Source organism: Nannobrachium achirus (genome assembly GCF_963921795.1).
Source record: "Nannobrachium achirus genome assembly, chromosome: 12".
NCBI classification, from domain to species: domain Eukaryota; kingdom Metazoa; phylum Chordata; class Actinopteri; order Myctophiformes; family Myctophidae; genus Nannobrachium; species Nannobrachium achirus.
Genome location: NC_137832.1, coordinates 17,473,321 through 17,486,966, shown reverse-complemented (window position 1 = coordinate 17,486,966; position 13,646 = coordinate 17,473,321). Strand labels below are relative to the sequence as shown.

At 40.4% G+C, this 13,646-nt stretch overlaps 1 protein-coding gene across 1 annotated transcript in view; it reads right to left on the bottom strand.

Moving 5' to 3' along the window:
• Nucleotides 1–4,166: 4,166 nt before the first annotated feature.
• citb (citron rho-interacting serine/threonine kinase b) overlaps nucleotides 4,167–13,646 on the bottom strand; it is a gene marked incomplete at both ends in the record, with an annotated part of 124,172 nt that continues 114,692 nt past the window's right edge. The window contains 5 exons of the mRNA XM_080738248.1: nucleotides 4,167–4,190; nucleotides 4,647–4,935; nucleotides 9,999–10,172; nucleotides 10,939–11,017; nucleotides 12,599–12,679. Of these exons, the coding sequence (XP_080594374.1) occupies nucleotides 4,167–4,190; nucleotides 4,647–4,935; nucleotides 9,999–10,172; nucleotides 10,939–11,017; nucleotides 12,599–12,679 (647 nt within the window). The remainder of the gene's footprint in view (nucleotides 4,191–4,646; nucleotides 4,936–9,998; nucleotides 10,173–10,938; nucleotides 11,018–12,598; nucleotides 12,680–13,646) is intronic.

The window sequence follows — 13,646 nt, the reverse complement described above, 5'->3', positions numbered from 1 at the left end:
CCAACAAAGCCAAGGTGGTGAGTCCAAAAGAACACTTCAAAAGCACTAGAAGACCACTTCTACATATAAGATGTGTTAGTGTAGTGTAGTGGACTAATCGTCGTTATTGGGAGGAAACCTTGTATGTCCAAAACCGTTGGTTTGCATTTATCATTTTAAAAATGATTTAAACTAGTGAAAACAGCCGATCTACAAGCACACAACGCCTCGCACCGCGAGGCGTTGTGTGCTTGTAGATCTGCCGTTTTCACTACTTTTGTGTGACAGCCTTGTATGAAGCGAAAGAACGTACAAATTTGAAAGCTTGGAGCTACGAGGTTTCCACCCGACAACGGCGTAATGCTCAATCTCTCAGCACTGGTTTTCCATACTCAGTAATACGTCTTTCAGCAGAGAGTTTGCATTTAATCAGGGAATATTATCAGAATAATGTCATATCTGGGTATAAATTCCTTCCCAATACATTTCTTTACCAATGTGTTTGTAAAGGTGTCCAGTAACACATCTCAAAAGGATTGAAATTACATCTCAAAAAGATTGAAATTCAATTTCCCTACGGTAATATGTGACAGCTGCTGAAAGTTGGGGTACCATTAATAACTTTATTATGCAGAAAATAAGAAAATCTGCTTTAAGTAGCATGTTAGGGGTCAAACTAGTGGGTTTTCTTCATATATTTCTTTATAACGTTAATGGTACCCCAACTTTCAGCAGCTGTCACAGATTCCCCTTGGGAAATTGGCCAATCTTTGTTAGATGCGTTACTAGACACCTTTACAAACAACACACTAGTGAAGACATTTCTTGGTAAGGACTTTTTTTTATTCCTAGAGAGAATCCCCTGATTCATTGAACCAGATGCTAGTATTTAAAAGTTTTGCTAGCTAAACTACAAAACAATAATTCAAAAGCACTAAAAGACAAATCCTGGGTAGAACAGTAATGGTAAATAATGCAGCTTTAAATGCTGAAGTATTTAAACTTTACTAACTGAAGGCTAACATACAAAATAGAGACAGCTACTGAGAGGGATCTACTATATGCTGCTTCCTATGATACTTTGTTTCAATCATCTTCAATCCATAAGGAAATATATCTATCTATATCTATCTATATATATTCATTCACTAGTTGAGGCAAGGTGATATGAAGTCTTTCTCAAAACCCACCCTACTCTGCCTCTCATCTGTGATGTTAATGTTAATTAGTTATGATGGTGGGTAAGCCAATCAGGCAATACAGAATGTCTGGTTTTATTTGAAATGTCATCTTGTTTTTCATCTTGTTTATTTGGTAACGCCAATTTGAATTTTTGCCATCATTCCTCCAAATATTCTATCAATATTGTCTATTCTATTGTCTTCTAGATCAGTGGTTCTCAACCTTTTCTGGCCGCGACCCCCAAAATAATCATATTTGAACTGGGGACCCCCCCCCCCCCCCCAGCATTAAGAGTTGAGGCATTACATTTTGTATAACACGGTTCTATTGTGAAAATAGCAGATCACAAGTTGAGAGCATGTAGATCTGCTATTTTCACAATTTCTGCCTCTAGAGGAAAAGTCCTAAATTGTCACTTTAGAAATGTGCAGATACCCTCTATCTATACACTTACATTTTATGTTGGCTTGTTTACTGTTGAGTGAGAAAACAATGTTGCACATTAAGTTAATCATCTGGGGACCCCCCAAAATAATTCTAGATTAGGTCCTCAAAAATAAAAAGTATGCAAAATGTGTCAAAATGTCAAAAAATATAATAAAACCATTATGGACAAAAAATTCATTGACCCTAATAAAAAATATATACATATATATAATAAAAAAAATAATTAAAAGAAGGTTGGCCCCTTGAAGCAGTGATATTAAATGTGAGATTTGCATCTCTTTGACATACAAACAAGAAATAAGCTCTTTTAGGTTAACCATATTTAATGTATATACTGGTATACATTTCAAAAAATCTTAAGTAATCTTTTTAAACATAACATCAAGTGTATTACATAACAGAAAAAAAACACCAACCAAGAAAAATAATCCAAGGTTCCAAAAAAGCAACAAGTGCTGTTCTGAGTTGAGGCTAACTTGAGCCGAATATACCCTTCGTTGTACAATGGCGTCTCTCGCCAAAAATATTATTTTCAGCAAGCAACACCTTTGTACGATTAAATGCAAATGAGGCTATATACTTCAGCAAACGACCCTTTCAACAAAATGTCGCTTGACAAAACTGACGGGATTCCTTTTCCGTAACGAGAGGGTCGTACGACAAAGTATAAATGAGACTTTATAGTTACTCATGCTCTTTGATGAAATTGAGATTCTCTTTAAAGGCCCTAAAAGGAAGCGATAGTACAAAGTGACAACTCCTGACAATTACTGGACTTCATATTTCACTGCGCAGAACTTAAGAAACAGGACATCTGTACCATATTCAGCAGCGGCAGCAGACATGAGAGCAAGCTGAGGGCAAAAGCCTGAGTCATACTTGGTTGCGAGCCGCTGTCACACATCCAAAGTAGCAGATCTACCAGCTGAGCTTGTAGTCAGTGTTGTTTTTGACATCAAAGTTTGATTTAGTTTTAGTCATAGTCTTAAAAGATATCTTTTAGTTTTAGTCATAATTTAGTCACCTGAAAAGCATTAGTTTTAGTCAGATTTTAGTCGACTAAATATCATACGATTTTAGGCGACTAAATCTACAGTTGATTTAGTCAACTAAAATGTATTTTGGCAGGCCATGATGACATTGTAATGGCTGATTTTACACTTGGTTGCGTGCTGAAAATAGCCGATCTACAAGCTCACAACGCGTCGCAGCTGTGAGCTTGTAGATCGGCTGATACAACACCTGAGAGCAACCAAACATAAAATGACTCTCTTCTCTTCTAGTCCCTCCCTAACGTTTTAGTCTAGTTTTTATTTTGTTGACGAAATTGTCAATATATTTAGTCTTAGTTTTAGTCATCACAGCTTACTTTTTATTTAGTTTTTATTTAGTTTTCGTCAGTGAAAAAAACAGTCGACAATCATTTTTCGTCATAGTTTTAGTCGACAAAATCAACACTTGCTTGTAGTTATGCTATTGTCGGTGGGTGACACAGGCGTGCAATAAATCAGGCAAAAGGTTGGCCCTCCTGGACTGTTAATGCCTAATCTATACTTTGTCGCATGCAGAGGCGTCAATTGGGTATGGCAAGCTATGGCAGCTGCCATACCTTGGCTACAGGGGGAAATAATAAAATGGACTGTAATCTTGCCTGTTGCTAAGGTATGGCGACATGACTGGTGTCGCGCGTGTAAGACACCAGTCATGTTGCCAACTTGCCATACCTTAGCCTTCTCTGAACTGACGCAGCTGGTCGCATGACACCCTGGTGCGATAAAGTCTAAATAAGGCTTAAAAGGAAGCTTGATGCTTACTCTTAGGTATTACTCAAACAACACAAGGAACACTTGTAGTAAAACATCACTGTTGCTTTTTCTTTTCTTTCTTTTTTTTTTTTTACAAAGTATGGCCAGACAAGAACTGTCAATTAAGCAATCGTAGGCAATAAGATATCAAAGTCCACATTTAGTTCAAGAGAACCAAATATTCGATCCGATAAAACGAAGGCCGGTCGCTTAAGAATCCTGTTCAAATCCAATCTCGTGTGCAAAGTGCAGCCTCCGCAGAAGTCTCTCTCATTGTGATTGATTGAACGTAGGTCATCGTTTTCCAACCAGAGAAAAGCTGACAAATATTGTACTTCTAATCATGATTAAATGCCGATATCAGATCTCCCTCCCGCTGACATCATTTGTCTCCCTGCAACATCGTTAGAAATGCATTTTACAAAAAAATATACATGGCTTTTTCCAGCCTATACTCTTCCCTTTTATATCTATAAAAACAGAGCTTTGATCATATTTACAACTTTCGATCGTATTATAAATAAAATATCCTTGATCCACAGATCAACATATAGATTTCTTGCCACCCTTGTCTGCCTTTGGGATCGTGTTCGTGTGCACACAGATCAGGAGAAGAGAAGATTGTCAAAGGAAACGTCTCCCGGTGCAGCTTCGTCTGTTGTCAAAGGAGGAAGTGAAGACTGCAGTATTTACAGGCGATGGGGCGATGCCATGTCAGCGGGTGTGCGGAGTGTACAGAAACCTTCCATCCATTCACACCGATGACTGATCCCAGACCTGCAAAGAGAGATGAACAACAGTAAAAGTGTTAACCTTTACTGTATCCAGGGGCGTCACAAAGGGGGGGAAGTGGGACTGAGTTACTAGGGCCCAAGGTGGAGTGGCCCTAATTATTTTATACTTTATGCTACTTTATGCTATTTTTGAAACGCAGTGAAAATGTGTGGAAATCTTTGAATATATTATGTATGTTCGAGAAGTTTGAGTAAACATTAATTTATTGGAAACATATGGACTAACACATGCCGACGAGTGGGCTCATCGGTAGAAAGAAAGCTGTTTCGACGATGTGGTGAGCACTTATTGATTTGTACATGTTTTGAGCCGAATATGGAAGTTGAAGCTCAACCATCAAGAGCCCTCTGACTCCCCCTTATAACTCCTGTGGAGACGTAACGTCCGAATATTAGCGACCTCTACAGGTGTTATGATTTATGGCTAGCATTCTGGTACCTTGTTGACGGGGGTCAGCTGTGTGCGGACGGAGCCTGCGTGCAGTCGGGTGCTGTCTCCGAACCTCCCGGGGGACCTCTCCCTGCGGCTGTCCAGCACCCTGCCGGGAGACTTCTCCCTGTCCAGTGGCCGTGCGGGGGACTTGTCCCGTCTGAACTCGGTGCGGCCCTCCCGGTAGCGGTGCGGCGTGCTGGGCTCCCGGTGGAGACCCTCGTGGCTGCCGGGACCCGAGGCCTGGCGCTTGGAGATGTGTTCAGTGTAGGTGGGCGGGCCGCGCTTACTGGGACTACTGTTGGAGGCCACACCAAGTAAAGAGAGAGAGAGAGAGTCAGAGGAGCCTTTAAAGATGGGGTGCTATGATTTCCCCCCCTCTAAAACATGATTATCAGCTATTATGATTACTAGAAGCTGGGGCGGCCCAGCGTCTAGTCGGCGACCTGGCCAACTCGGAACAATGTAAATAGGGAATGAATGCCCCGCCCTTTAATGCAAACCCCATTATACCTGTTTTCATAGGACCCGTTTTGACCATCTGTCTGCCTGTGTCCATTTATGCCCATATATGGAGATATCTGTATCTGTCTGTCTGTCTGTCGGCGTCCATTTTATGTCCATATATGGAGATCACTGCAGTTATAGTTCTGGGTCCATTTTATGCCCATATATGGAGATATCTGTCTATCTGCGTCTATTTTATGCCCATATATGGAGTATCTGTCTGTGCCTCCAACTGTGTTGCAGACACAGTGCCGGTTCCCCCTTTAATGCAAACCTCATTATACCTGTTGTCATAGGACCCGTTTTGAACATCTGTTTGCCTGTGTCCATTTATGCCCATATATGGAGATATCTGTATCTGTCTGTCTGCGTCCATTTCATGCCCATATATGGAGATCTTTGACCATCTGTTTGCCTCTGTCCATTTATGTCCATATATGGAGATATCTGTATCTGTCTGTCTGCAATCCATTTTATGCCCATATATGGGGGCACTCATTATACCTGTTGTCATAGGACCCGTTTTGAACATCTGTTTGCCTGTGTCCATTTATGCCCATATATGGAGATATCTGTATCTGTCTGTCTGCGTCCATTTTATGCCCATATATGGAGATCTTTGACCATCTGTTTGCCTCTGTCCATTTATGTCCATAGCAATCCATTTTATGCCCATATATGGGGGCATTCATTTTATGCAGCAGTGTGATGTCATACTGCTGACATCACATACAGCTAGATGTGATGTCACACATCACATACAGCCATATGCCCATATATGGAGATCTCTGTATCAGTCTGTGTCCCTTTTATGCCCATATACGGAGATATCTGTCTATATGCGCCATTTTTTGTTGACTCATCTGTCCCTTCTATGCATGTTTGCCTGTGTCCATTTATGCCCATATATGGACATATATTTCTGTCTGCGTCCATTGTATGCCCATATATGGATATCTCTGTATCTCTCTGTCTTCATCTATCTTGAGCAACATTTTTTGTTGACTCATGATGCGTCCATTTTTGGCCCATATGCCCATATATGGAGATCTCGGAGATCTCTGTATCTGTCTGTGTCCCTTTTATGCCCATATACTCTATCTGTGTCCATCTGTATCTGTCTGTCTGTCGGCGTCCATTTTATGTCCATATATGGAGATCACTGCAGATATAGTTCTGGGTCCATTTTATGCCCATATGCCCATATATGGAGATATCTGTCTATTTGCGTCCATTTTATGCCTGCCCCACCCTTTAATGCAAACCCCAATATACCTGTTGTCATAGGACCCGTTTTGACCATCTGTTAGCCTTTGTCCCCACCCTTTAATGCAAACCCCAATATACCTGTTGTCATAGGACCCGTTTTGACCATCTGTTTGCCTTCTGTTAGCCTTTGTCCCCACCCTTTAATGCAAACCCCAATATACCTGTTGTCATGTTGTCATAGGACCCGTTTCAAACCCCAATATACCTGTTGTCATGTTGTCATAGGACCCGTTTTGACCATCTGTTTGCCTTCTGTTAGCCTTTGTCCCCACCCTTTAATGCAAACCCCAATATATGGAGATCTCTGCACACACAGTACCGGTTGCGGAAAACTCTGATGTCAGACATCAGCTCCGCATTCGGGGATTCATTTTATGCCCATATCTGGAGAACGCGCGTGCCGGTGGGAAGAACGGTTCTCGAGATTCACATACATACATACACATTCACAGAGATTTTTTGTTGACTCCTGGCGTACGTGATGTCAGAGCCTTTTATGAAGTGATGTCACAATGAGTCAGCGATTGTGCCGATTTCCTCAGTAACAGCCTGATGTTAACAATCAGCTCCGCGTAAGGAGATTCCGAACGTTTCGCGCCGCTTCAGGGATTCATTTTATGCCCATATCTGGAGAACGCGCGTGCCGGTGGGAAGAACGGTTCTCGAGATTCACATACATACATACACATTCACAGAGATTTTTTGTTGACTCCTGGCGTACGTGATGTCAGAGCCTTTTATGAAGTGATGTCACAATGAGTCCGCGATTGTGCCGATTTCCTCAGTAACAGCCTGATGTTAACAATCAGCTCCGCGTAAGGAGATTCCGAACGTTTCGCGCCGCTTCGGGAAAACCGCATGCCGAGTCGGGCCGAGGCCCGGCACTGCACTCCGCGCCGCAGCGGGGAACGCGCGTGCCGAATCTGAAGCCGGTGGGACGAACGGTTCTCGAGATACGCGGATTACAAACAAACAAACAAACAAACAAACAGACAGAGATTTGTCGCATTTATAGATAGATAGATACTAGGAGGAAGATTTTTGAAGCGGTGAAAGCCGCTTCCAAGGAGTGGCTTTGTGTGTCCCGTACATGTCCATATATGGTCATTCCAGTCCAGAATGAACAGGCTTTGTATTGTCTGTTCTGTACATGTCCCGTGCATGCAGAATTGAGGATTGGTCAAGCTTCACATGACAATTTGCCCTCCAGATAAAATCATTCAGAATTCAGAATTCATAAAAATATAGAACTAAAGCACATACTGTAGAAAGTATAGATCTAGAACACAGAATGTATAGATCTAGAACACAAATTTCATAGCTCTAGAATACATAGAATAAAAATTCACCGCTTCACTTCGAACCAAGGTTTGATGTTTTCCAGAAAAGTGTACAGAAAGACTTAACATTAGGTTTTTATGTGACCACACCCACCAGTTCATTAAGTATGCCTGGTTGTCATGGTGGGTGTTAGCCACACCCACAGTGTCGGGTGAATGCTAAAAGGAGAGGGGTTGATTCTATGATGTAATTGCTCATAACAACCACACCAGGGGGTCTAATGAAGTACTGTCAACCTCCTAGACACATGAAAAACAGAAAAAGTATAAAACTATGGCACCGCCTCTTTAAAAATATCAAAAATCTTTCAAAAATAGCCAATATACAGTAGGGCTACAAGCTCACAAAGCCTTGCGATGCAACATGTACTCTTATAGAAAAGCTTTTTTTTGGTTGCTATTTTGAGAAATATTTGATAAAAATTATATATAAATCGAAACATTTTGCCTATTATTTCCAAAATGGAGACGCCAGTGTGGAAGTGGTTAAGAATTCAAACTGAGTCATCTTTTGCCATTTTCTCTGGCATTCAATTTATAGATTTGTTCCCTGGAGGATAATGTCTTTTGGTGTTGTTCAATTGAGGAAAAGAAAAAAGTCATCGCAATTCTAAATAGAATACTGTACTTGTTTTAAAATATATTTTTTATACAAATGATGTGAACTCCATTTTAAAATTCTGATTTTCATGAAGCCCCCAACATGTGTTTTGATCCAGCAGATGGCAGTGTTGGCCTGTGCAGAAAATTGATATAGTCTGTAATTTTTCAGTTCTCCACTCCGGTACATCTAGTGAATCTAAGCCAGGTCTTGTACTGTGTTGAGCACTCCAAGGTCATTTTAGCATATTTCCTATTATTTCAGGGTGTTTCATCTAACAAAGGCAATTTTGTTAATGTATGCAATCATTTTAAGACCCTTTTTATCTCACCAGATAAAAAAGGAAGACTTAGAACAGATTCTCTTGGACAGGGGTTTTCAAAGTGGGTGACGGGGCACCCTGGGGTGCCGTGAGATCATTTGATAATATTTGGAATTTATTTGGACACTTGAAAAAATATTTAGTATAATTTTAAACTTGAAGTACAAAGTTACTTTCAGTCAGTTCTAACCGAAATGGCTATTATCTCAACGTTTTCCTCGCAGCATAATCACTAAAATATCGTTACTGTCGCGCAGAAACCTCGTATCTCCAAGTTTCAAATGTGTGTGTCTTTTGGTAAAGCAAAGCCCTGCTTCATCATACAAGACTGTCGCACAAAACTAGTGAAAACAGCCGATCTACAAGCACACAACGCCTCGCGATGCGAGTAATAAATTAATGGCCATATGTGGAGATCCTTGTCCCTTTATTATGCCCATCAATGAAAGTGTAAATCTGTGTGTTCTAATACGATGGTTTTAAAGAAGAACCTAAATTGAAGTTGTCATAATGAACCCTGGTCATAAGAGGGTGTATCTAGTAGATTCAGGGTGTATCTAGTAGATCTACAGACAGAACCTCATCAAGAAAGAACTGGCGGGATACAACGCTGACGTTGTGTGTCTCCAGGAGGTTGACAAAGGGGTGTTCAGTGACAGTCTGTGTATCTAGTCATTCTGTGGATTTTAATCTATTGACTTGTGTACCGATTTGGATCAAATCTGAAGGAGTAACATCGACAAATATATTTGACGTAAGTCGGCCTCCTGGTGGTGCTATAAAAGGCAGATGTGAAAAATGCAGGGCAAAGGTTTTTCCTCAGTGTTTCTCAAAGAGGATTCCATGCAGGTTACTTTAGGGGGGGTCTAAATTGACCCATACAAGGTCTGTAACTCTGACGTTGTACAAATGGATCCAGGTTCATTTGGTTCCATTTGTACACTGTCAGAGTTAAGGGGGAGACCTTAATGTGAAAGTTTGAGAAAGGGAGTGTGCATACAAAGTTTTACACAGATCGGACCTTCAGGGTTCCTTGACGGTTCCAAATGGACCCATACGGGTAACTCTGACAGTGGTTCCATTTGTAGACTGAAATAAATTTAAGAAAGTAGGTGCGCCCGCTGGCCTAGTGGTCAAGGCGCATACCGCATACTAGGCTATGATGCCTGCTGGCGTCGCCGGTTCGATTCCCGATCCGGACGACCTTTGCCACGTGTCATTCCCCATCTCTCTCCCTGTTTCCTGTCAGTCTACTGTCCTATCAAATAGAGGCATAAAAAGCCCAAAAACAAATCTTAAAAAAAAGAAAAAAAAGAAAGTACCCTCGGCTGGAGCCGCTCCGCTGCAGCTCTCCAGACTCTCTGATCAGGCTGCCTTTACAGCAGATGACCCGCAGCTTGTTCTGGTAGGACGAAGCCAGGTAGATGGCTCCAGAGGAGATGGCCGGCCCCAGGTAGCGAGGGTTGGGGATGTCCAGGTGGGCCAGCAAGGGAGGCCTGGAAGACAGATGAACATGCGGAAAACCATTTAATTAATTTATCATTTATGACAGGGGTCTTTAACGTTTTCAGGCCAAGGACCTGAAAGGACCTTAGTTGAGAGTGAGAGATGAAGTAGGGACCCCCACAACCTGTACATAGATTCCATATACTTTAGTTCAATCGTTTGACAGCACAATCATCAGTGTATTTCAGATATTTAACCACTTGAACCGTCAATAAACTTGACCTTTGGCTTTCACTCTGTACTTAGTCTGCTCTTCTACACCAACCCTCTTTGCCAAAAATAGCCGATCTACAAGCTCACAACGCCTTATCATTTACGACAGGGGTCTTCAACGTTTTCAGGCCAAGGACCTGAAAGGACCTTAGTTGAGAGTGAGAGATGAAGTAGGGACCCCCACAACATGTTCATAGATTCCATATACTGTACTTTAGTTCAATCGTTTGACAGCACAATCATCAGTGTATTTCAGATATTTAACCACTTGAACCGTCAATAAACTTGACCTTTGGCGTTCACTCTGTACTTAGTCTGCTCTTCTACACCAACCCTCTTTTGTCTAAAGTTCTCAGAATATGGACACTAGGGTTCAAGTGGTTAATATAAAAAAGGAGAAAAGAGTTTCTATCACACAAAGTTTCCAGGACCCCCTGTAGTAACTCTGAGGACCCCCTAGGGGTCCCGGACCCCCTGTTGAAGACCCTTGATTTTTACGACATAAAGTTTCAACTACTTTGCCGGATCCTTATTTTGTCTTACCCCAGAGCTGCATGTCCTTGGACCTCGATAACATCCAAGGAGTTGAAGTATGTCACAAACAGGTAGGGTTCTCTGTAGGCTGATCAACAGGGGAATAGAAGTAGTTACATAACAGAATCATTCTTTTCTAAAGTTATTTTCCTAAATGCTACACCTTGTTTATGCTCTGTCGTATGGCAGAGTCCTGTGCCAAGAATAGCAGACCAGGTTTTTTTTGGTGTGGGTGTAGGGCTGTCACGATATGACATTTTACATGACGATTAATTGTCACTCAAATAATTGGCGATTAACGATTTAATTGTGTTTTTGTCGTTGATAATTACATTTCTGTTTGGCTTTTAGGCTATGAAGTTGTACATGGTAGATATGACACATAACCTAAATATACAAAGAAATTACTGACATATTTGACAACTTACTACTTAAAAAATTACTTTGATAGTGGAAATAGCCGATCTACAAGCTCACAACGCGTCGCGATGCGACGCGTTGTGAGCTTGTAGATCGGCTATTTCCACTATTTCGGACATTTTTCAACATTCACGATTATGACGATTATGACAAAATAATTGCGATAATGTCAAATAATCACGATTAGACGATTACGTAATAATTGTGACAGCCCTATGTGGGTGACTGAAGGCCTTTACACACCAGGGGCACGATTTAACAATGTAAAAATTTCGAAAAACAAAACGTTTATGATTCATCATTCATACAGGCTGATGCCTTTATTCACAGTGCGGAAACTCAGAAAAAGCAAGCTTAAAAGGATATTTCACTTTAAAAAAAAAACATTTGTCATTTTATCTTCTACTCAGGCTTTTGGGAGCACCCAGAACAGTTTTTAAGTTGCTTAATTCAGTATTCAGATATTTGGTATTGATTTTATCAGACACTTACAACTCCATTGTAATCATGATAGATTCATTGAAAACACCCGTTCTTTTTTTCTGGGGACTCATAACGTGAGCTGGCCGTGTTTTTTTCATTAAATTTTTCATTTACTTTTCTCATTTATTTTTAAAAATTATTTAGGAAATTGAAAAAAAAAAAAAAATATATATATATATATATATATATATATATATATATATATGATACAATATTTTTTTAAGATAATTGAAAAAAAGAAATAAATGAAAAAGCACGGCCAGCTCATGTATCCGGAGGGAAGTATGAGTCCCCAGAAAAAAGGACGGGTGTTTTAGATGAATCTATCATGGTTAAAATGGAGTTTGAAGTTAGAATGGGTTTGTATAAAAAGTGGGTGTGTCAGATAAAACAATACTAAATATGAAAATCAAAATATTGAATCAAGCAATTTAAAAACTGTCCCGGGTATTCCCAAAAGCCTGATTAAACGATACAATTTTAAAGTGAAATATCCCTTTATCTGATTCTTTTTTACAGAAAAATAATAATGTTAATTTATCACTGTTCATACAAATACATTTTCTGGTGAATTAATTGCATAAAAGCAACGCGCCTGGTTGTGTTAGGACCTTAAATATAAATCAGGCTTAACACAGCGTGCTTTTCAGTTAGTAAACTCTTCATTTACATGTTGTTGAAATGAACAGAAAAACAGTGGGAGTAACAGTCCTTACCAAAAGGCCAAAGGGACGAACAGAAAAACAGTGGGAGTAACAGTCCTTACCAAAGGCCAAAGGGACACGGCTCCATTTGATGTCCTCAGTGCGGCTTCTTCGTCCATACGCATCCACAAACACTCCAAACTCTGACACACAAATAAAACTGGATTATAGAAAATGTTCCTGTTTTGTTATACAGTCCTGTGTAGGGATGGGATGATGTGAAAATGTCATATCACGATTATTGTGACCAAAGAAATCGTGATTTACGATATTATCGCGATAATCAAAATCTATTGTCCTGGGGCGGAACATTTGTCCAAAAAATAGCAGATCTACAAGCTCACAGCGCGACGCGTTGTGAGCTTGTAGATCGGCTATTTTTTGGGAAAGACATTTGATAGAGAGTGAAAAAAGGACTGTATCAAGTACGTATAATTATTATAAGTACCTTTTACCAATTATGGAGGGTTTAAGTGGTACCAGATATGCAGCTCGGCAAATAAAAGGTGAATTGATCCCAGTGCATGACAGAGGAGGATATCACGATTAATTAAATCTCCAAGATACGATTATCACGATAAACGATAATATTGCGTATCGTCCCATCCCTAGTCCTGTGTCCTACAGATGTAACGGACAGTTTAGCTTATTTATGTTTTAAAGGTACAGATTTTTATTTTATTTTATCAGTATTAGTACAGTATAGGAAACCCACCTATGGTAACCATATATGGAGCCGACAGATTTGTTTGTGGCTGATGCCATGATGACACATTGAGGTTAGACAACACACTCCATATTTAGGCGTAGCTGCATTGGAAACTCTTTATATGGTTATATGGCTGAGGTCAGAGGTCCGCCCTCCCATTAACCAATTGTAATATATACCGTAGGATGCAAAAACATAGTATAGTACAGCAGTCATACAAGGTCTAGCCATACTATAGGTTTTGACCTAGTCTTGTTTTGAATCCAAGAAAGGAAACAGAAATTCAGTGCAGCACGGTGCCTCTGGTTTCCATGGTAACCAAGACTCTTATGCAACAGATGAACTGACTGACTCCATTTAACTGTGTTCATGAATTGACGCAGTTATGGATTCATTTTCCT